At 54.5% G+C, this 21,229-nt stretch overlaps 1 protein-coding gene across 1 annotated transcript in view; it reads left to right on the forward strand.

Moving 5' to 3' along the window:
• The window catches only part of ST3GAL1 (ST3 beta-galactoside alpha-2,3-sialyltransferase 1), a 67,743-nt gene that overhangs the window by 39,098 nt on the left and 7,416 nt on the right, over positions 1-21,229 (forward strand). The window contains exon 3 of the mRNA XM_080800961.1: positions 13,468-14,378. Within this exon, the coding sequence (XP_080657087.1) occupies positions 14,067-14,378 (312 nt within the window). The 5' untranslated portion in view covers positions 13,468-14,066. The remainder of the gene's footprint in view (positions 1-13,467; positions 14,379-21,229) is intronic.

Below are 21,229 nucleotides of genomic sequence, written 5' to 3' on the forward strand. Positions count from 1 at the left end.
ACTACCAAGGCAGGAGCAGGTGTCCCACGGTTTCCAGAGAGCGGTTCAGGGCAGCAAAGAGGAGCCTCACCCAGAGAAAACACTCAGTGAGTCCTCCCAATTCTTGGTATTTAAAGTTCAAATGTCCGTTATGTCATAGCCGCTGCTCTACGTGTCCTTATCGCCACGTCCCCGGTAACGTGGCCACCAGCCCCCGGGCTCCCGAGTGCTCATGGAAACAGATGTCCGTGGCGATACCCTGACACATCCTGATGTAGCTTCCTCTGGAAGCAGCTCACCCTGAGATCAGAGCAACTTTGCTGAAGTCCTAAGGAAGTGGAGTTGAATTTCTAACAAACCAACACGCAGCGAAGAGGAAGCGAGCTCACCCCGATGGTCATTGTTCTAGGTTTTTGATTATTCCTTTTCTTGGCAGAACATAGCAATGTTTGATATGTAGCTCTGGTGCACAACACACACACACATACAGACACACACACACACACCCTGACCACCCGCCAGTGTCTTCCTGGTGAAAGATGCTGTCGGTCATTCACTAAGGCAGGGAAGGAGAAGGTGTGAAGGGGCAGGACCCCAGAAATCCAAAGAAAGGAGCAGAAGGAAGCATGTGGGATGCCCTTTCTCGGGATCTGGTCCCTCGTCCCACCCGGTGCTGTACATCTAGAGGGAGCCGTGGCTTATCTCGGTGTCCCTCACACACAAGCCCGTGTGCTCCCTGCATCGGCCCAGGACACACAAAGACAAGGAAGTCTTCGTGGGGTCCCTCAGCAGGCAAAATAGTCTTTCCTTTGCCATGACTTCAGCATCACCCAAATCGGGGGAACCCCCCCTTTTTTTTCCGCGGGCAGAGGTGGGGTCAGTCTGTGCAGATACGGTCCTGACCCCTGACCACATTACCTGCCTCGCATGTTGTGTGGATGTGTTCAGACTCTGAATTTAGCACCGCTCAATCTACACACATAAGAAGATTTGCGGATTTAAATTCCTTTTGTGCGGCTCAAAATATGAAAATATCTCCACTGCTTCTCATATGACCCTAATCCTGCTTAATCACGTTTCTCAGACGTGCTTCCCCAAAGCACCCGCTCTGAACCTCGCTCACGCTTTGCGCTGCAGGGAATCTCTGTTTTCCCTTCCAGCAAGCAAGAAGTACCAGGGTAAGGAGAGGAGGACTGTCGAGCCCAAGAAGGGGCTCTCTCCAGCTGTCAGCACCGTCTGGGTGTCGGAGACCTGGGCAGACAGATGGTTAAATCAGCACAGGAAGGAGTGGGGAAACTGGTCCCGATGGAGATGGGCTTCCCAAGGCACGAAGATGGAGACAGGGCTGGTCTCAGACTTCAGGGGTCGCATGTGCACCCCGTCCAGTCTGGCTTCTTGATGCCGGTTGCGTCACTACTGTGTGCTGCTCACAAACCATCAGTAGTGGCTCCCCGATGCCTTTAGCCCAAAGCCCACGTTCCTAAAGACTTCCGGGAGCTGGCCCCACCCACTCAGGGCACCCTGATTTCCCTAACTGTGCCAGGCGTCCCCATCACCACGGCCACCACAACCCTGCATTTTACGAAGCTGCCTGCTCTGCTCTACCCTCTCCGCCCCACTTAGTCTCCACAAACACCTCCTCCACGGAGCCTTCCATCTTCCTTCCAAGTTGCTGGGGCTTTTAGCAAGTGTTCACGCCTTGGCAGTGCATGTGACTTGGGAGAAAACAGGTCCCTGTGTGAACTGCCATGTGCTGGATCCTGGAGCTGGCCCAGTCTGGCTCCTTAGCTCGAGGCGAAGAGAGACACATCACCTGGGGTGTGCAGGGCAGTACAGGTGTCCTCACAGGTGAGAGGTAAGGGCCAGGTAAGAGATGCCTCGGTGAGGGGCCAGCCAGAGCAGCATTGACGAGCAGACTCGGGATTCAGCCCAGCCCTTCCTAGCCATGTGACCCTGAGAAAGTATCCTGAGACCATGGGCCTCAGCTTTCCCATCTATAAAATGGGACTGAACGGTACCACTTTCCCCGTAAGACCTGCAACCGCCTCTCTCACGCCCTGGCTAGTCCCTAAGAAGTTGTGTAGCTTCTCAGAGCCCAGAGACCTCCTCCCCTGCACAGCAGAGGGACAGGTACCAGAGGATCCCAAAGATCCTCTGGGCACCGTCCAGGAACCCAGCACAAAAACGTGCCAGATACTGAACTGCCAGATGGGCAGACTGTGCATGGGGAGGATGGGGAGGAGGTTGAGGCTGCCAAGCTGTTATCGAGATAAGGAGGAGACCCTGCCAGTGTTAGAGGTGTCCTGTGGGCTTTTGTCCGCCGACAGAACCATGAGGATGCTCTCTGACGGCTCGATACTGAAGCCGAGCAGGAGTCAGAGGGCCGGCGAATGGGAGACGCGGGTGAGTCAGTGACAGGCAGGGGCTGCACGGTGGCTGGGGGTCAGGCCGCAGCCAGCACTGGGGGCAGCCGTGGGCTGTAGGGGCCTGGCCCTGTGGCTAGCCCACATAAGCTGCTGGTTCCTGTGGGAGGCGGGCCGGGGGGTGGCTCCGGTTATCACCAGGGAGCCTGGGGCCCGGCCTGTTAGAGTGCCCCCTAGTGGGACCTGGAATGTGGGGAGCCTGGACCCTGAAAGGAGCCCAGGGGGAGCCTCTGGCTCTGGGGCTGGCACAGGCCATTTCAGTGGAAGACCTCCTGAGGGGTGAGTTCCTGGGCAGCGGGGTTGGGAAGTTTCCAGAAAGATCAGCTACCTAAGGCGGGAGGGGAGCCAGGGCTCTGGGTGTCCAGCTGGCCCAAACCAGCTCTTCGTGCGAATCCTCTGAGCCTGCCAGGGCCATTCCTCGAGGTGCAGGGCAGGACCCTGGGGCCACCCGTGCTGCCCAACAGGAGCAGATGGTGCCCTCAGGGTGGGCCGCAGGCGGCAGCTTGTGAAAGGGGGTATTTATAAGGATGTAGTTAGGCAGAGAAACCGTGGGGACTGGACCATCCCTAGGGATGGAGACTGTGGAATGTTTTGAGCCCTAGGGGAAAGGAGGCAAGAGGATGAGATCAGAGATGTTGCTAAGACCCCAATGACAGAGCCAGTGTAGGCGGGGAGCGGCCGGAGCCCCCAGCGTCTGCCCCTTTTCTCTCCAGTCTCCCACCCGCGTTCCCACGGGCCAGACCCACAGGAAGCCTGGCAGAGTGGGAGCCCATGCAGGACCTAAGGCCAGCCCCTGGGCACGGAGCAAGGTGGGAAAGGCGGAGGGAATACCAGATGCCCAGCTCCCCGCCCAACCCCCCGGAAGACTTGGGTGCACACATTCAGCACCCGACAGGCAGGGCCAAGCAGGGATGACACTGGGAGATGCCGTCTCCTCAGGCCTGACTTTGCATCTACCAGTGTGACTCAGGCAAGCCTCCACCTCCCTGAGCCTGATCGAGAAACGTCACTATGTCAAACCCCGCTGGGGCTGCCTGTGGCTCCCAGGGTGTGGCCCCCAGGATGTGGCCCCAGCTCGCCCGCCAGCTCCACCTTGCATGGTTCTCTCTGGCGTTCTGCTTGGCTTGGTCTTCCGTCTTGCAGTTCCTTCCCACTCACCTGCTGTTTCCTGCAGACCTCTTGCCCCTGCGGCTTCCCCAGCCCAGAGGCACTTGTCTTCTCTGCCTAGTTATCCATCTGCCATGCAGGCCTCAGGCCATTACCACTTCCTAGGGACACCTGCTAGCTGTGTCACTTCTCTGTAATGCCCACTTCTGTGATGCCCACTTCTGTGATGCCCACTTCTCTGTAATGCTGAAGAGGGTTGGATCAGTCAGGATTCTCTAGGGGAAAAGCTCCCATAGAATACAGGTGTACTCGTGTTTCAGGAACTGGCTTACGTTTTGTGGAACGGGCAACTTCAAAATCCATAGGGCAGGACAGCAGACTGTAGACTCAGGCAGGATTTGATTTCTCTGTTACAGATCATCTCCTTCACTTAAAGTCGGCTGATTATAGGTGGCAACCAGATCTATTAAATGCCTTCACAGCCGCACCTAGACTAGTGTTGGACCAAACAACAGGGCACCATGGCCTTGCTGAGTCGACCCACAGAAGTGATCCATCATAGCCTTTCTCAAGTCTTCGCGTGATTCCTTAATAATCTCAGCCTCGGCCCCACTCTGTAAGGTTAGGTTTCAGGAGGGCCCAGCAGTGGACAGAGCGGCTGCTGCCTGGCTGTGCCCTGTAATGGTTGGGTGAGAAAATCACGGGGAGAGAGAGGATCTGCGGGGGGAGTGGCTGGGCGTGGATCAGAGTGAGTATCTGTCTGGGGCACGATAACAGTGTGTGGTGAGCGCTTCGCTTCGCACAGGCTGCACCTTCATGCTGCACCCCACCTCCCCCCCACCCAGTGGACACACCTGCATTTTAGTTCCTCAAATGTATGGTGACACCAGGGCAAGGTGAAATTCCCCCAACATCAGTGTTGATGTCAGCTGTCTTTTACTGAAGGTCAGGATCATTCTAGACACTTTTCTAGATCCATAAACCCTTAGCATTGATCCTGAAACATGCTATATATTCAATATTCTAGGTAACACTTTTATAATGTGGGGGCTGCATGTTGTAGTCCGTTTGGAAACTGACTATCAGCGCTAACCACATTGTATGCATTAATTTTTTTCTCTGAACAGAGTCTGGGGTAAGCAGGGGCTGGCATTGTTGTCCCATTGTATGGAGGACGAACTGAGGCCCAGAGATGTGGACTGGCCTAACGTCCTGAGGTGGTGCTGTGGCCCTGTAGGACCAGACAGTGCTGCCCCAGGGAGGGGGCTGTCTCCTTCATCCCCCATCCCCTGGGCGGCACAGGGAGGAGAGAGGCCTCAGGGCCAGCACAGCTGCTGGCTGGGTTAATTAGAGACCTGGTTTTTACTCTGGAAGGAGAGAAGCAGCCACTCCCCACTCTACAGTGTCGGGGAGCCTATCATCCCTATTCACCTCTGTGTGCCCGGGGCCCCCTCTCAGGCATCCCCTCAGTGTGGCCAGGCTCCTCTCAGGTGATGTTTTGTGCCAGCAACAGGGTCCGGTTGCAGCACGGCTGGTGCTTCCTGGCCCAGGGGAGGAGCGAGGCATTGAGGGCGTCCAGGTCTGGGCCGGGCCATGGGGATCCAGCTGCCAGCTTTGGGGCTAACTTGGAGCGAATGGAGCTGAGCTGGAGTGAGCCCACTGGGAGAGAACCAGGCAAGCAGGGAGGGCTCGTGCTCAGCCCATTGGGACTGCCCTGTGGGGCCCCTCACCTCGCTTGAAGCTCAGATGCCAGGCTCCGGGCAGGGCAGACCCCTGGACACCCCCCACTGGGCTTGGCCTCACCTGCTACCCATCTTCACCACCTACCAGCGGAGGGTCTTGGGCAGGGAACTTGACTGCTGGGACCTCTGTTCCCGCCTCCAAAAATGGAGGTGATTCCCGGTTCCAGCACCATGATTGTTGTGGGCTCCGGGCTCTGATCCACTGTCCTGCTTAGAATAGGGTCCACCAGGGGATCCACCACCCCTCCTTGCTGTTAAAAGATCACCTCTTGCCCTGCAGCCCCTTCAGAGGCAAGGGCGGTGTAACCCCCCATTTATAGATGAGGGACTCGAAGCTTAGGCGGCCCAGGTTTCGTCTCTGGGGTCCCACTGCCAGGGGCTCAGGGACTTCGGACTTCCCTGCAGGGCCTCACCCCTAGCAGCAGCAGCTGGACCAGCTCTCAGACCTCCCCACCTCAGCCTCTGCTGGTTCTTGCTCCGTTTCAGCTTAGTTGGCGGCACCTTCCGAGCTCCTTCCTGGGGAAGTGTAGAAACCGCCCGGCCAGGGGCAGCTGCGTGACCAGAGAGGTTGCATCTCTGAGAACAGGCATGCACTTGGACTCTGGGGCCTGGTTCCCCTCTCAACTCTGACGCCTTATCTCTGGGTCATCGGACGAGTCACTTCCCCTCTCTGAGCTCAGCTTCCACATCTGTTAGCAAAAATGGGACAGAAACATAGGGGTGGGCGTGTCGGCGCTCCGTGCAGGACTCTGGACCCACGGCGCTAATAACACCCAAAATTCAGGGAGCACTCAGGGAGTGCCAGGCACCTCTCTGTGCAACTGACCTACCTTGACTCATGTTTTTCTCGATCCAACCCTGGGAAGTGGGTATCATACCTGTCCCCAGGCTATGGGTGAAGAAACCTAAACAGAAACTTGTAGCAAAAGGATTAGATTCCGAGGATCCGGTGCTTGCAAAGTTATTGGAAAGGTGACAGGAGGGGAGTCCTTGTCTCATGGCTCCAGGCAGGGGTCCAGAGGCCGGGAAACTACAGGAAGCCAGCCCGGAGGTGAGGGAGGCAGGTGGTTCTGGGTCCAGTGCTCAGACCACGAAGCAGCCTCCACCGCTGTGGGAGGGAGGATGGCCCTGCCTCCCTTTTGCCTGCCCAGCGATTACTGGCCAAATCGTAGTGGTATCCAGACCCCTACAGGCAGGGGAAGCTGGGAAATGTGGTTTCCAGACTTTCAGGCCCTGCAGTAGGGGACAGGGCATGGAGGAGGGAAGGAAGAGTCCTCACACACCTAGACTGTATCCAGCCTAAGGGGCCTTGTAAACTGCAAGAAACGAGATGTCCCAGTGCCCCGCATGGAGACAAGGTAGGTACTCTGAGCAATAACCTTTGCACAGAGAACTTGGCCATGTGGACTGCAAGTACTCTGCTAGCCTCTAGCCCCTTCATTGCTTTGGGGCCCCTTCCCTGCAGGTTCTCAGAGGTCATGGCCAGTAGAACGGCAGGCAGTCCCTCAATGGATGGAAGCCACTCGTGCAGCAAGTTGGGATCATCATTGTCTTAACGCCCCTTGATGCTTTTGTGCCTGATTTCATTTGTTCTTTTAAATAACCCTGCCAGGAAAGCAAGCCAGGGCTTTGCTAGATTTTTTTCCTTTATTTTTTCTTTCTTTTTTCTTTTTCTTTTCTTTTTTTTTGTTTTTGTTTTTGTTTTTGTTTTTGTTTTTGTTTTTTTAAACAAATGAGGGCCTGGGCCTGGGGGAGGGCGGTGAATTGACATTTATAACCAACTCTGTGCCGAAGACCGGCTAGTCACTTCTGAGCAGGTCCTTTCAATCTACTGGGACCCTCGGGGGTGGGCGCTATTCATCCCACTTCTTGAATTCGGAAACTGGTATCAGAGCGACAGAGTGCCTTTCCCATGAGTCCACAGCTGGGAATGGACGGAATCAGGATTTGAACCCTGGTCTGTCTGTGCCATTTTCTCTTCCGACAGCTGTTGACCGTGACCTGCTAGCAGGTGCCTCACAGAACCGGACTAGGCAGATGCCGCATGTCCAGAGAAAAGGTCAGGGCTGGGTAGCCGTGCAGGACAGAGTGGCTCTTCTTTGACAGAAGGCTCGAGGCCCTTCACCAGTCAGTTCTTATCCCGTGCCACCCTGGGCCACCATGTAAAGCAGTCAGGGTGCCCAAAGCCAGGACAGAGGGGGATCCCGTTTTCAAGAACCAGAAGGCTCTTCGATGCCGGATCCTCATCGCTGCTCATCGTGTGCTCAGGATGGGTTGAGCTGGGAAGTCATCCTCACTGCGTGTCCTGAAGCTGGTGTGTGTGGACGCCGAGTGAAAGCAGGTGGAGCCGGGGCGGGGGCGGGGAGGTCGTGGCAGACGAGCGAGGCTGCAGCTGCCACCCTCCGCCTGTTGATTTGCCGCCCTCCCTCCCCCCATCTGCTCGCTGGGCCGCTATGAGGCCGTTTGTTTGGCACCTGTGGGGCTTCTCTGGGCCTGCCCTCTTCTCCAGATTTTCTGAGCTCCCCCCATCCCCAGGACTCCAGGCCGGGCACCGGAAAGACCCTGTGGCCTCCACGTCCAGCAGCGGCAGAGTCCTGTAGACCATTCCTCCCTCCAAGGACCGAAAAAGTGGAATGAGCTAGAAACCCAGCTCATGAAGAGAACAGCCACAGCAGCCAGGAGGTGAGAGGGGAAGATCCACGAGAGGAAGGAGATGAATGGGGGGGGGGGGCTGGTACTCCAGCTCCCTCCCTGCAGGAGGGATGTGCTGACTCATAAAAGGCTCCAGAAGCAAGCGGAAAGCAGCAGCAACAGCTCAGCGTTGGGCCATCTCACAAGCTGGGAGTAAAACAAATTAAATTAAATTAAAAATAGAACTCAGGACTGCCGGGTCAGCCTAAACTTAAGCAACCAAGAACCTGGAGCAAAAGGAACCGCAGAGAAAAGAAGAAATACTCTGCATCCCTTCTTGCTTCCAAGCATCTGTCAGTAGTTCAGCTGCCTGGGACCAGAGCCTGAGAGACCAAGCTGCAAACAGCAGCTGAGAGACTGACTAAAAGGCTAGACCCAGCTTTGGATAACCTCGCCGGGCAGGGGAGATCGGAGGTTAGAGCACGCAAGGAAGACAGGCCTTGGTAGACATCCCAGATAGCCTTTAAGAAGGGCTGTAGCCTGTAAGTGGGGGCAAACCCGAAACAAGTGGGGGTAAACTGGAAATAATCAGTTGCTGTGAAAACTGAAGCGTGGCCCCAAGTCACCCACTAACCACCTGGAACAAAGTCACATGTCCCTGCTCCACCTGCCGACCAGGAGAAAGCACCTTCCTCTCTGAATAAGGACGGCCTGCTCTGGAGTCTCTGGACTTTCGGTACACACAGTATGCACCGTTACCAGTCACGCCACGGGACAGAACCAAATGACCAAAGGGAGGTAAAGAGAGAAAACAGACAACAGAAATAGACCCACATGTTCCCTAGATGTCACAAGGTACAGACAGGCAGAGTCTTTGAAAAGCTGCAGTACATAATTGCAGGAAGAGAGACAAGGTGGGGAATTTCACCTGAAAAGAACAGAGCTTATAAAAATTTTGCTCAGATGGAAATTCTAGAACTGAGCAATACCGTAACCAAAATTAACAATACCCTAATTCATACAGCAGAAGAGGATGTGAACAAAGTAGGGTCCATCTCAAGAAATTGGAAAGATTGCCCAAAGGAATGACAAGAAAGGAGACAATGAAGATGAGAGCAGGTATTAATGAATTAGAGGGTTGGCTGTGGCTACACAGAAAGATCCGGGAAGAGGTAGAAGGCTGGGTCAAAGTGCTGGCTCTGCCACCGTCTCGCTATGTGACCTTAAACAAGTCACTTGCCTTCTCTGTGCTTCCATTTCCAATGTCAGGGAAGGAAACGTGATTATCCATTTTGTCCAGTTGATGTGAAGATCACACGGAGGACAGTTGAGGCCCCTCCTTGTTGGATGTACTGATGTTACCAGCAGCTCTCCTGCTGGAGACTGTGCAGAGAGCTAGGAGGGCATCCCAGCCTGGGGAGAATTGTGCACGTCAGCAGCTGTGAACATTCAGAAACCCATACTGTTCATTCACCTCATTCCCCAAGCATTTGAAACAGTTCATCTGTCAGTGGCTGGTCATTGCCAGCATCTCCTTGTGGCCAGGTAGGTTTGTCTTTGTTAGGGACCCTCTTTAGAGAAACCTTGACTTTCTGGACCCTTGAAAGGGTGCTGATGTGTGTTCAACATTGTTCCGGTGACCCCCTTAGATGGTCACAGATGCATTCTCGGTGCCCACTCCAGGACAGGTGGACCTTGGAGATAATGCTGGGTTCAGCTCCAGACCACCGCAATAAAGTGGATATTGTAATGAAGTGAGTTAGAAGCATTTTCTGGTTTCCCAGTGCCTACAGAAGTTGTGTTTATATGGTAGGAATCTATTAAATGTGCAATAGCATTATATCTTTAAAAATCAAAGATGGGTACCTTAATTTGAAAATACTTTATTGCTGAGAAGTGTTTACCGTCCTCTGAGCTTAAAGCCTGTCATCATCACCAATCACAGATCATTTTAACAAATACAGTAATGAAAACATCAGGAATACTGTGAGAATTACCAAATATCACGCGGAGATGCCAAGTGGGCATATTGGGAAAATGCTGCAGGTAGATGTGCATGACACAGGCAGGGTTGCCACAAACCTGTCTGTAAAATGCACCAATCTGCAGAGCAGGACAAACAGGATATGCTCGTCCTCCAGGATGTGGCTGCGAGACATCAGCCACTCTGCTGGCGGGACAGGGAGCTGTGTCCTTCCCCTGCTTTGTTTTGGGGAGGCGTGGCTGTCCTCCCTCCCCATGCACTTGGCATCTTGGTCTCAGTTCCGTTTCAGGGAACCAGGGCTGGCGTTCCCTCTGATGCTACAGGCTGCCTCCGTTACTGGAGTGCAGGGAAGTCATGAATTCCTCGTTTCTTCCCAGGGGCCGGGAAAGAGGGTGGAAGGGTGTTCTTGCTTTTCCACTGCAGCTTATTTCAAGGCTTTGGAAAACACTAATGGATACCAGCTCAGAAGCCTCTGATGGCCGATGGGATCTGAGTGCATGCTCTGGTCTCGGAGATGCGGCTCCCAGCGTGTGCTGAGTGGACAGGAGGGGGTTCCGTGGTTTCCTTGCCTCTGCAGCTCAGCCTTGCCCTCTGTCTCTACTCTCACCCCACCCCCACCCCAGCATCAGCTTAGACCATGAATACCTCCCTTGAGGAGCCAGGACGTTATCAGGAACCTGGCCCCTCATTCAGAATTGTATTTGGTCCATGTGGTTCAACAACAGTCATTTATTTGAGTGACCTTGTCTCTGCCTTTGGCTTCAGGATTCAGAGTCAGCGAGAGCATCTGGTGCTGTGCTCGTTACCGAGACAGATGCAGTAAGACTGTGTTGCTCTTCTGCTCAGACACTTCCGCGGGTCCCTTGGTCACACAGAGCAAACTTGGTCTTGTGTAATGACTTCCACAGCCCCATGTTCTCTGCCCCACCCCCCACACACCTGTTCTTCTTCTTCCCATTGATCCAGGGGTACCGGCCTCCTTTCTCCCGAAGGCACCAGGGCTCTGCAGATGCCTAGGAGGCTCCCAACGTAGAATCTTTCGTGATGTGTCCCAGCCACCTGTCCCAGAGGCTGACCCATCACAGGCCCCTAGAAAATAGGTAGTGAGTGAATCAGATGACTGGACAGACTTTGCCTGGTTGAAAGCCCAGAAAAGTGGATAGAATTGGTATTTCCTCATTTCTCAATTGAAGAAATGGTTCAGAGAGGGCAGGTAATTTTTTCATAGTCACACAGCGAATGGTGGTGCAGCCTGATAATCAGAGTCTTCTGACTCTTGGTCTGTGCTTTTCTGCTCACATCTCTGCTCTGAATTGTTGACCCTTGCCTTTCCCTTCATTCGTTTCTGGATTCCTTCATGCCCTCCGGATACCAGGTGACAGGGCCCCAACAATGAATGAGAGTGAACTCCTATCCTCACGGGGTTCCCAGCCCAGGGAGGAGGCAGATAAGTAAACAGTACTGATGGAATGGAGCCACCACACTGTGGAGGCCAGGAGAGGACCCTGTTCCTGCCAGGAGAGGGCAGGCCTTTCTCCAGGAGTCAGCACCATCTGATCCCTGAGGAATGAGAAAGAGCAGGCTGGGTGGGTTGGACTTTCCACACTGTGGGGTCAGCCTGGGCAGGAGCAGCTGTGACCTGTGGGTCAGTCATATTGCTTCAAGTTTTATATAAGTAGTCTGCCTTATGCAATAAAGGGGATTTATGATCTCATGTCATTAAAATGTTGAGGTGTAGGGTGGGCTGCAGGTATGGCTAGATCAGAGAGTCAGCACCACTTGTCTTGGCCCTGTTCAGCAGTCACCTCTTCCACATAAGCTATTAAAATGGCCAGGACATATTATATGTTGGCTAATTGAATTTAAATAAAAACAAATTACACAGTAAAAAATAATAATAATAATAATAGGAAATGGCCAGCACGATCCTGACTTTTATATGCAAAAATCAAACGGCCAGAGCAAAATAAAGTTTCTTCCCTCCCTACAAGCCAGGGGGTTTAGTGTGATTGGTTGACTTAGGACACGTACCCATCCCAGGAGCCAGAGGGCTGGGAATCTTCTGCCAGCCATATTCAGTCAGAGCCCAGCCTGGAAGATAAGCAGGTTAATCTCACTCCAGCGATGGAGCTGCTTCTTGCTAGAGGAGCAGGGGGTGACTGGAAGGGTTGACTGGGCACCACTGGGTTATAAATATGAGTCAGGTTGTCTTGAACACCGAGGAATGAAGAAGTAGGAGAGTCGAAATGGCCTTACCAACTGAGCTGAAGAGTTGAGGGAGTTCTAGCACACGTAAGCCTTAGATGTTTCCAGGAAGGCCTTTTGATTTAACCTGATTTTTGAGTACCCCCCTCTTTTCTACCAAAAGGTAATCAATAACCCTTCAAATGTCGCTTTCCTGGAAAAAATTGCATCTCGCTGGTTGACATTTATACGTTGAGGATGGGGATGAACGGACCAGACAGAGACTGGGTCGGGAGAGAGGGGACACATTCCAAGCAAAGACCAAAGTCATCACGCTCAAGTGAAGAGATGTGACCAGCACAAGGGCAGTGCATTCTGAGGGCTCATGTTAGGGACATCTGAGGAGTCCCTGTTTGCTCTCTTTGGCGGAAATGGATTCCCCCTTTATATTTTCCAACTAAAGACCAGTAGAGAGAGAGGATGTTGCTTCCGGAGCAGACGATCCGCCCCCGCCTCCTTCCTGGCACCCCACCCTTCCATGCACATGGAATCAGAGGCCTGTGGAGCTGGGTTCAGGTCCTGATTCCTTTTTTCCCTGGGACCTTGGGCAAGTCATTTAATCTTGTTGAATCTTAGTTTATTCTGAGGACAAAATGGGGACCCCCTCTCTGGCTGGAAGTATACTTTGAGGACTGCTGGAGGAAGGAGACACATGCGTGGCGCATCGTGTCTGGCTTTGAGTGAATCATCCAAGAACACTCATTCATGTGTGCATTGAAAAAGAAGAAGCTTAGCAATTGCCCAGTAGATCCCAGCAGCTCAGCCGTAGCATTTTACCTTATCTTTGAGTGTGTAAGTGGAGGTGTCATTTTCCCATTTTACAGAAGAGGAGGCTGAGGGCCGGGCCGACTGACTAACTTTGCAACTTGAACCTGGGCTGGCGAAAGACTACTCTGTAGGACTGAGGCTAAGAGGCAGAGCTTGAATGCCAAGGGGGGCAGGAGCCTACAGTTCTTACTGAAATTCAGAATCTGGAAGAGAGTGAAGGAGGAAGTGGCATGTCCTTGGCGGGTACTCAGCAGTCTCTGTCCATTCCGCTGTGTGTGCATCATTGACGCGTTGCACAGATTTTGATGGGCTGCTTTAAATGGACCCGGTTCTGGTTGCGGGAAAGATGGCGGGGTGGCCCCTGTATCCCTTAGCAAACCTTGAAGAATGGGTGTTAACATCCCATCATACACATGCACACACCAAGGCTCAAGAAGGTAAAGAAATGGTCCAGAGCCACTCACCCCCCGTTGGCTTGACTCCAGAGGAGTAGATCATGGAGTTCATCCTGGAGGAGGTGGGGAGACAGAAAGGCAATATAACAAGGTAACAGAATTTCATCCTGTTTTCTTCCTCCTTTTCTGTGCAGATGACAGACAAGCCTCAGTGCCTCCATCTGGCGTGCTGCTGGATGGCCACATCTCTGGTGACAGCATGGGAAAGACCCGGTTCTAATTAAGCATCATCACCCATCACCCTTTCTGGAGCACAGTGGCAAAGACAGCATCCCTCTCTCCCGCACCGTGACCCTTCCTCCGAGGTTCTTACCCCAAGAGTCCTTGCACTGTCACCAAGATTAATTACCCCTCAACCCCTGTGGATGTGAAAGGAGGTCATTTTACTAAGTTTGATTAAAGCTTTAAGAGACATTGTCGGGTGTTTCAGGACTGCTGACAAAGCCACCTACTTTTTTTCCAGAAAGGACAAATTATATGCAAGAAGCCGCAATCCCCCAAAGGGGTCCACTTAGTCTCTGACTATCACGGGGTGATGTCCCACACCCTGGAGTGACTATCACCAGGCAGGAGTGAAGTCGGCCCTTGCAGGCCTGGAGGCCCCCCTGGGAATCCCTGCCTCGCCTTGTGAGCCGGCCTCCATCTCTGGGACTTTCTTCCGAATTCCCCCTCGACCAGGCGTGATTTCCTCCAGCCCCGCCAGCCCCGGGAGGCACCAGTCCGGACAGCAGAAATGGTGACCATGAGAAAGAGGACGCTCAAAGTGCTCACCTTCCTCGTCATCTTCATCTTCCTCACCTCCTTCTTCCTGAACTACTCCCACACCGTGGTGACCACCACCTGGTTTCCCAAGCAGATGGTCGTAGAGCTCTCGGAGAACTTCAAGAAGTTCATGAAGTACACACACAGGCCCTGCACGTGCGCCCACTGCGTGGGCCAGGAGAGGGTGTCGGCCTGGTTCGACGAGAGGTTCAACCGGTCCATGCAGCCGCTGCTGACCGTGCAGAACGCACTCCTGGAGGAGGACACCTACAGCTGGTGGCTGGTGAGAGCCGGGCTGGGGGTGCGGCTGGGTCCCAGTGGGGCACAACCGTGGGCTGCCCAGGGGGTGGGAGGCGGGGAGGGCAGGTGCTTAGCAGGAGTTGGGATGGAGGCATCGTTCGTTCGTGCGACAGCTGTTCATGGGAGACCCGCTCTGTGTAAATCAGAGCCGAGCGTCTGTATGCGTTCCCCGTGTCTGCTGGAGCGGATGGCTGGCCACCAGCTGGGTGACTTAAAACAACAGACACACCACGCCAGACTCTGCCTCCCTCTCCACCTGATCCCTCCTCTGGGTCTCTCTCCGCCTGTCTCAGCAGGACCACCTGTTCCTCCATTCAGGGCCCCCTAAATCCGGGCATGATCCCATCTCAAGATGTTTTAACTTAACGCAGTAAAGACCCGTTCCCACCAGGTCCCGTTCATGGGGAGTTGGGGCTTGGACGTACCTGTGTGGAGACCACTGGTTTCCCTCGCTACAGATATTGAGATGCAGAAAAGAGACCAGGTCCTCATTCTCGGGGAACTGTGTCCTTGCTGAGGGAGACAGATGAGAAACCAATAAGACGAGCTCAGCTGGAAATGCCCTGAGGGAGGTCACAGGAGGTTTGTGATAGAGAGAGGCTGGGGGCCCGGGGCCTCTGTAAATAGGGTCATTGGGGAAGGGCTCTGAGGAGGCAGGACTTGAGCTAAGACCCCAGAGGTAGAAGGCAGTGGGCATGGAAGGATCCAGAGAATGTGCGACAGGTCATGGCAGCAGCCAGCATAGGAGCCTGGGGAGGCCTCCGCGGGGGTCTGTTGGAGGAGCAGGGCCCCCCGCAGTGGGCAACCCCCACGGTAGGGTCTCTGGTTTGTTTTTTGGGCAACAGGAAGCCGCTGTGAATCTGAGGGGAGTCCCGGGATCTGATCGAGTGGTTTGATAGGTTATTCCGGGGGTTGAACTCCAAAATAGAGTGAAGGGGGGGGTAAGAAAGAATTAATTCCTTGCGGATTTATTGGGTACTTACTATATCCCAAGTGTCCATATATTGAAATCGAAAAGACAGTCTTCCCCTTCTGGGGTTGCCAGGGTGGCTAGAGAGGAGGAGACAGCCAGCCACAGGCTGGGGTCATAGGTGTTGCTTCCGAAGGGAAGAGGAGATCCAGAGGCCCAGAGCAGGGGCTCCAAACCCTACCTTAGGGCCGGAGCGGGAGCTGTCAGAGAAGGCTTCCCGGAAGAGACAGTGGTGGCACTCCTCCTAAAGGACTCAGAGAGGTTGTCCCGGTGGGGAGCACAGGAAGGGCTTTCCAGGCCGAGGGACCAGTGTGCATCAGCCTGGTGATGTGAACAAGGTCATGTTAAGAAGTTAGAATTGTGTGTAGGCTGAGAAAATCAGAGGGGTCTTCCTGCAAGAGGCTGGCTTTCCCAGTCAGCAACTCTAAGCAATTCTCGAACTCTGGGGCTTACTGTCTCTTTGAGCAGATTGGAAGAGTCTGCAGTGACTCAGAAGATGGGAGTCGGAATGCCCAGGCTCAGTCTTGGTTTGCTGAGCTGTGTTGAGCCCCTCAGTATGCAGGTCCTGGGGTGGGTCCTGGGGAGGTGGCAGAGAGAACAGACAGGGTCTTCACTCCCTCGAAGATTCCGGTGTCTGCTATGGGAGGCAGTGGACCAGGCTTGACGAAGATTGGGGCGGGATTTCCACCTCACACTGGTGACACGTGGGGTGGCCACATCTTTGTTCCTGGGGGTGTCCCGCCCATTGAAAGATGTTTAGCAGCATCCCTGGTTTCTACCCATGAGATGCTGGTGTCACCCACCCCCTGCTGTGAGCCCCAGAACATCTCCAGATATTGCCAGCTGACCCTGGCAGGGGACAAGAGGGTGCAGAATTGCCCCCATAACCACGGTGGGTGGGAAGGGAAGTGACAACTCGGAAAAGAAAGGTGACTTGCTCCAAACACCACGTCCCATCCAGCCTTCCGTACCTGGAGGTACCGATGAGAAACTTCTAGAGTGGGTAGCCAGAATGACTTCATCTACTCCCTTCCCCAACGTCCTCGGGGAGGGCGGCTTCTAACACTCTCAGGCTGGCTTAGCCCGGGATGGATAAAAAAGTATATATATTTTTAAAAAATCAATTTCCTGCTACAATCTGTGTATCTTTGCAGAAACTGCTCTGTGCCTTCTAGACTTAGGAAGTGGGATGTGCCCTCACCGTTCCCGGCTTTTGCTCCCGACTTTCTCGGTCTTATCAAGAGGGCTCTCGAGGAACCTCTTCATCTGGCTGAGCCCTCAGATGCAGGCTCTAACAGCCACGTCACGAACATTAGTTTGTAACACTTGTACTTATTCTTGCTGGCTGAATGGGCAAGTGATAATGAATTTGCTTCCCCCCGCCCCAGCGCTTATCAAGGCTGAACATTTTTCCAAGTCACTGCTGGTATTTCATCAGCTTGTTTCCCACGTCCCACCCCCAGGCCTCATCTGCAGCCCCTCTCTCCTAGAGCTCAGCCCCGGTGGCCACTTGGAAGGGGTGTGTGGTGGGGACAGAGAGCCCTTGGGAACAGAAATCGATAGAAAGGAGCAGGGCTTTAAAGCTTCTGGGTTCCTAGACGACACAGAGCCCACATGTCCTGAGTAGAGAATCAGGATACCATGTCGGACAAGATCTCCTGTTCTCTAGGTGGGGACACAGAATATTTGAAATCAAAACCACCCTGGGAATTCCAAGATGCATCACAGTTCTGCCTGCAGGCCCCCCCAGGGAACTGGGACAATCTCGTGGACAGATCCAGACCCAGGACCCCACCATAGAGCTCCTGCCTTTCACACATTCGGAGCGTGGTGGGAGCTCACTGAGATCCCGCTGTAGGGCACTCGGCTGGCAGGTGGCTGGTGCCACGGGGCCCAGGAGGCAGGCCCACAGTCTCCCTAGATTCACTCTGCGCTAGGCCCCTGGGAGCCCTGGGGTAGAGCAGAGGACCAGAGTCCGTGTTCTCCTACTTAGACTGTGCGAGGGAGCCCCAGCCCAGTGAAGGAGGGATTCTTTTTTGGGGAAACAAGTGGATGCAGTGTCAGGGAGACCGGCCAGCCAGCTGAGCCAGGAGGAGTCTGAGGCCAGAACTTCGGGGTCCCGAGCTCCCACCCCGCCTCTGAGCTTCAAGGTTGCCATCAATGCGCATCACAAATCCGGTAGGCAAAGGAGACAGGGCAGGTATAAGCTCCGGCGGGAGCAGGAGGACAGGAGCAATCACACGGGGCCATCCCCGGGCTGGCCCCAAGCTGCCCATGACCCTCTCCTCCCGCCTCTGTCCCAGTCACCAGGACAAGGGTCCCCTCTGCCCCAGCCACATTTCCACACACTGTTGGACCCACCCACTCTGTTTGGCCCTGCCTTCTGCCCCGCCCACATCTCCCTGCCACAAGCATTGTGCTCAGTGCACAAAAGACAGTAATACCCGCCGTCTGACGCCAGGTGTCGCTCTGTTCGGGCCCCAGGCCACGCTTCCAGGCACTGCCCTCCCACCCCCAGCTTCACCACACCCTGTGAGGACCCTTTACCTCCGTTTTCCACTTGTCAGGCTTGCCTCACTGGTGAGGGGCACAGTCGGATCACATTCTAGTTCAAAGACAAGCTCCGGAGTCAGGCCAGGGTATTCAGGCTATCTTGGGGCCTCTGGACCATCCACTCCACCTTGTTGAACCTCAGTTTGCTCAGCTGTAAAATGGGTACCTCATACCACCTTGCTCATAGAACAGTTATGTGGAGTGAATGAGGAAATGCCTGTGAAGTTCTTTGAGCAGGGCCTGGTGTGGAAGGACCACGGGGGGCTCCTGGGTGGCTTCCACTCAGGTCATGATCCCAGGGTCCTGGGTTCGAGCCGCACGTCAGCTCCCTGCTCAGCCAGGGTCTGCTTCTCCCTTCCTCTTTACGCTCTCTCTCTTTCTCTCTCACTCTCCCTCACTCTTGAATAAATACATAAAATCTTAAAAAAAAAAAAAAAAAGAAGAAGAAGAACCACAGAACCACAGGCTTCCACCTAGGACGAGGGTTCACAGGCGGGCACAGGAGCCTGCTCTAACTTGCCCACCGCATGCGGCATCTAGAGCATGGGAGGGCTCTGCTGCGATGGGGCCGGTGGGTGTCGACCCCAGCCGAGGTCATGTGCTTGCTCAGCACACTGAGTGGGTGTCTGTCTGTCTGTCTAGTCCATGCTTGCTGCTCGGATGCCCAGGGGACCGGACAGACAAGCCCACGGCAGCCGGGGATTACACGATGCCTGTGGCGAGGGTCCTGCGTGCCAAGCACATGCATAAGGCAGAGACCAGTATTTTGGGGGATTGTGGGAGGCCTCCCAGGTGCCGCAGGGCGAGCTGGACGTAGAAGGAGGAGCAAGGTTCACTAGCAGAGCAGAAAAGCAGGACACAGGTTGGGGGAGGGTACCTCCTTCCAACACACTCAGGGGGTTAGGACAGGAGGTGCAGAAGGCCAGACATCATGCCTCGAGGCTCCCCTATAGTTCTTCCCCATTTGTGGCCTGAGTGTGTGTGTGCCAGGACGTGCACCTCCCTGGCCCCCGCCCGCTGAAGTGGACCCTGCCATGGAGATCGTGTCCCCCGCTCTCCCCCCTCCCTCGCTGCGGTCGGCGCCCTCCCCACGCACCTGCAGCCCTGACTCCAGCTTCTGCTTCCCCCACCCTGTCTGAAGTCACAGGGCGGCCTCCAGGAGCCCTGACCCCCAGCGGGCAGGCTCCTGCAGGGCGCTGACCAAGAAGGATATCAGAAGCGGAGGAGTGAGACAGAGAGGTTGTCTTTGAACTTCTCAGCATTCCCTCCTGCGGGCAAGTTAGCAGCAGCCTAGTGGTCCCTTTGCGGTCCCTTATGAGAGGGAAATTGGAGTATTCCCTTCCCAAGGAAAACGGGCACGGGGATACAGATGAGCACTGAGGGCACTGCCCCGTCTGACCCAGCGGGCAGGTGCACGAGTTAGGATTTGCCTGCAGAAGTTTCCCACCCAAGCTCTGGCTGGTTCTGCTGCGGACGTGTGGGTGCATGTGCCCGATGGCCTCGCCCTCTCCCCTCTGGGCCTCAGTCTCCACTCCTGACAGCAAAGTGCTACAGCAGATCTAAAGTCACCGACAGGGTGTAGCCGGCCTCAAGATTCCAGGTGATGGCAGGGCCCGGCATTCAAGACCCTCACATCTCAGCTCGAGGAAGGGAGTCCGCAGTGATTCCCTTGATGTGCAGTTGCAAGGACTTTAATCCGCCCCCGTGCTTGGTGATGCACTTGTCCAGTCCAATGCCACCTTCCTTCCAGCAAAGTGTGGGCAGCGTGCCCGGGCCAGTGACAGTCTGAGCGGGAATCAGATAACATTGTTTGGTGCGATTACTTTTTTAACTTCTGCCAAGTAATCCTTGCTTTCCACTTGTGGTAGGGATGGGAGATTTCCTTTTAAAATGAACTTTTTTTTTTTTTTTTTTTTTTTTTCTGAAATGAGCCATTAAAAATGAGTAAGACAGCCATAGCCGGGTTAAGACACTGCAGTGCTGCGCTCCCCAAGTCCCATCTCCCGGGGCCTCAAGACTTCAGACCACGGGGACGTGCCTGCAGGACAATGTGGCCAGGGTCCACCTGCACCAGCAGCATTGCCCGGGAGCCCGTTGGAAGTGCGGGATCTTGGGTTCAGCCCAGCCCCACTGAGTCAGGCCCTTTGAATTAGCAAGATCCTGGGTGGCCGCCCATCCAGGAGCTTGGAGCTGCCCCAGGAGATCTTATCGCAAGGAGGTGTTTAATCTGGGGATTGTTCTGTTTTATTGTGTTGAAATGTACATAACATAATGTTTACCATTGTGACCATTTGTACGTGTACAGCTCAGTGGCATTGAGGATGTTCCCACTGTTATACAACCATCCCCAACGTCCAGAGCCAGCGTTTTTTTTCCGTTGTGCCCACAAACCCTGCCCCTGTTCAATGCAAACTCCCCTCTCCCCTCCCCCGAGCTAACTGCCCTCCTACCTTCCATCCTATGCATTGGGCTCCCCTAGGGGAACTCATATAGTGGAATCCTACCATATTTGTCCTCCTGTGTCTGGCTTAGGTCAGTAAGCGTGTTTCCAAGGCCCAGCGCTTCCTTTTTTCTTTTTTTCTTTTTTGAGATTTTTATTTATTTGTGAGAAAGGGGAATCACAAGCAGAGGTAGGGGCAGAGGCAGAAGCAGAGGGAGAAGCACAGACTCCGCCCTGAGTCAACTCATGAGCTGAATTCCCTTCTTGTTCATGACTGCACGACGTGCCACACCTATGTCATCCAGTCACCTGCCGGTGGACACGTGGGTCGCTTTCCAGCTTTCGGCTCTGGTGAATAACGCCGCTGTGAATGTGCGTGTGCAGGGCTCTGTGCGGGACCCTGCTTTCAGTCCTTCCGGGTGTAGACTTGGGAGCGGAAACTGTGGCTTCCGTGGTCATTCTATGTGGGTTCACCACGGTGGCCACACCATTTTCCGTGCCCACCAGCAATGCCCGAGTGTGCCCCTTTCCCCGCATCCTCTCCAACACTTGTTATTTCGATTTCTCTCATTTATTATACCCTCCTGGGGGAGTGACGAGTGGTCCAGATCTTGTTGCCTGCAGCTCTCCCGGGGCGTGTCTGAGGAGACACTGAAGCTTTTCACTAGAGAAACCACATCCCTGGTGTGCCTCTCCTTTGGAGATCTGATTCCTTCCATCTCAGGGCGGGGGCTGCATGCCTGTATCCCCCCATGGATCCCACCACGAATCCCCTAGACGATGGCCACAGCGAGCTGTAACCTCTCTTTTCTCTCCCAGCCACTACCCTGGGGCTGGGGCTGGGGCTGGGAGAGGCTGGTGGGACTCACCC

This window comes from Martes martes (genome assembly GCF_963455335.1).
Source record: "Martes martes genome assembly, chromosome: 4".
NCBI classification, from domain to species: domain Eukaryota; kingdom Metazoa; phylum Chordata; class Mammalia; order Carnivora; family Mustelidae; genus Martes; species Martes martes.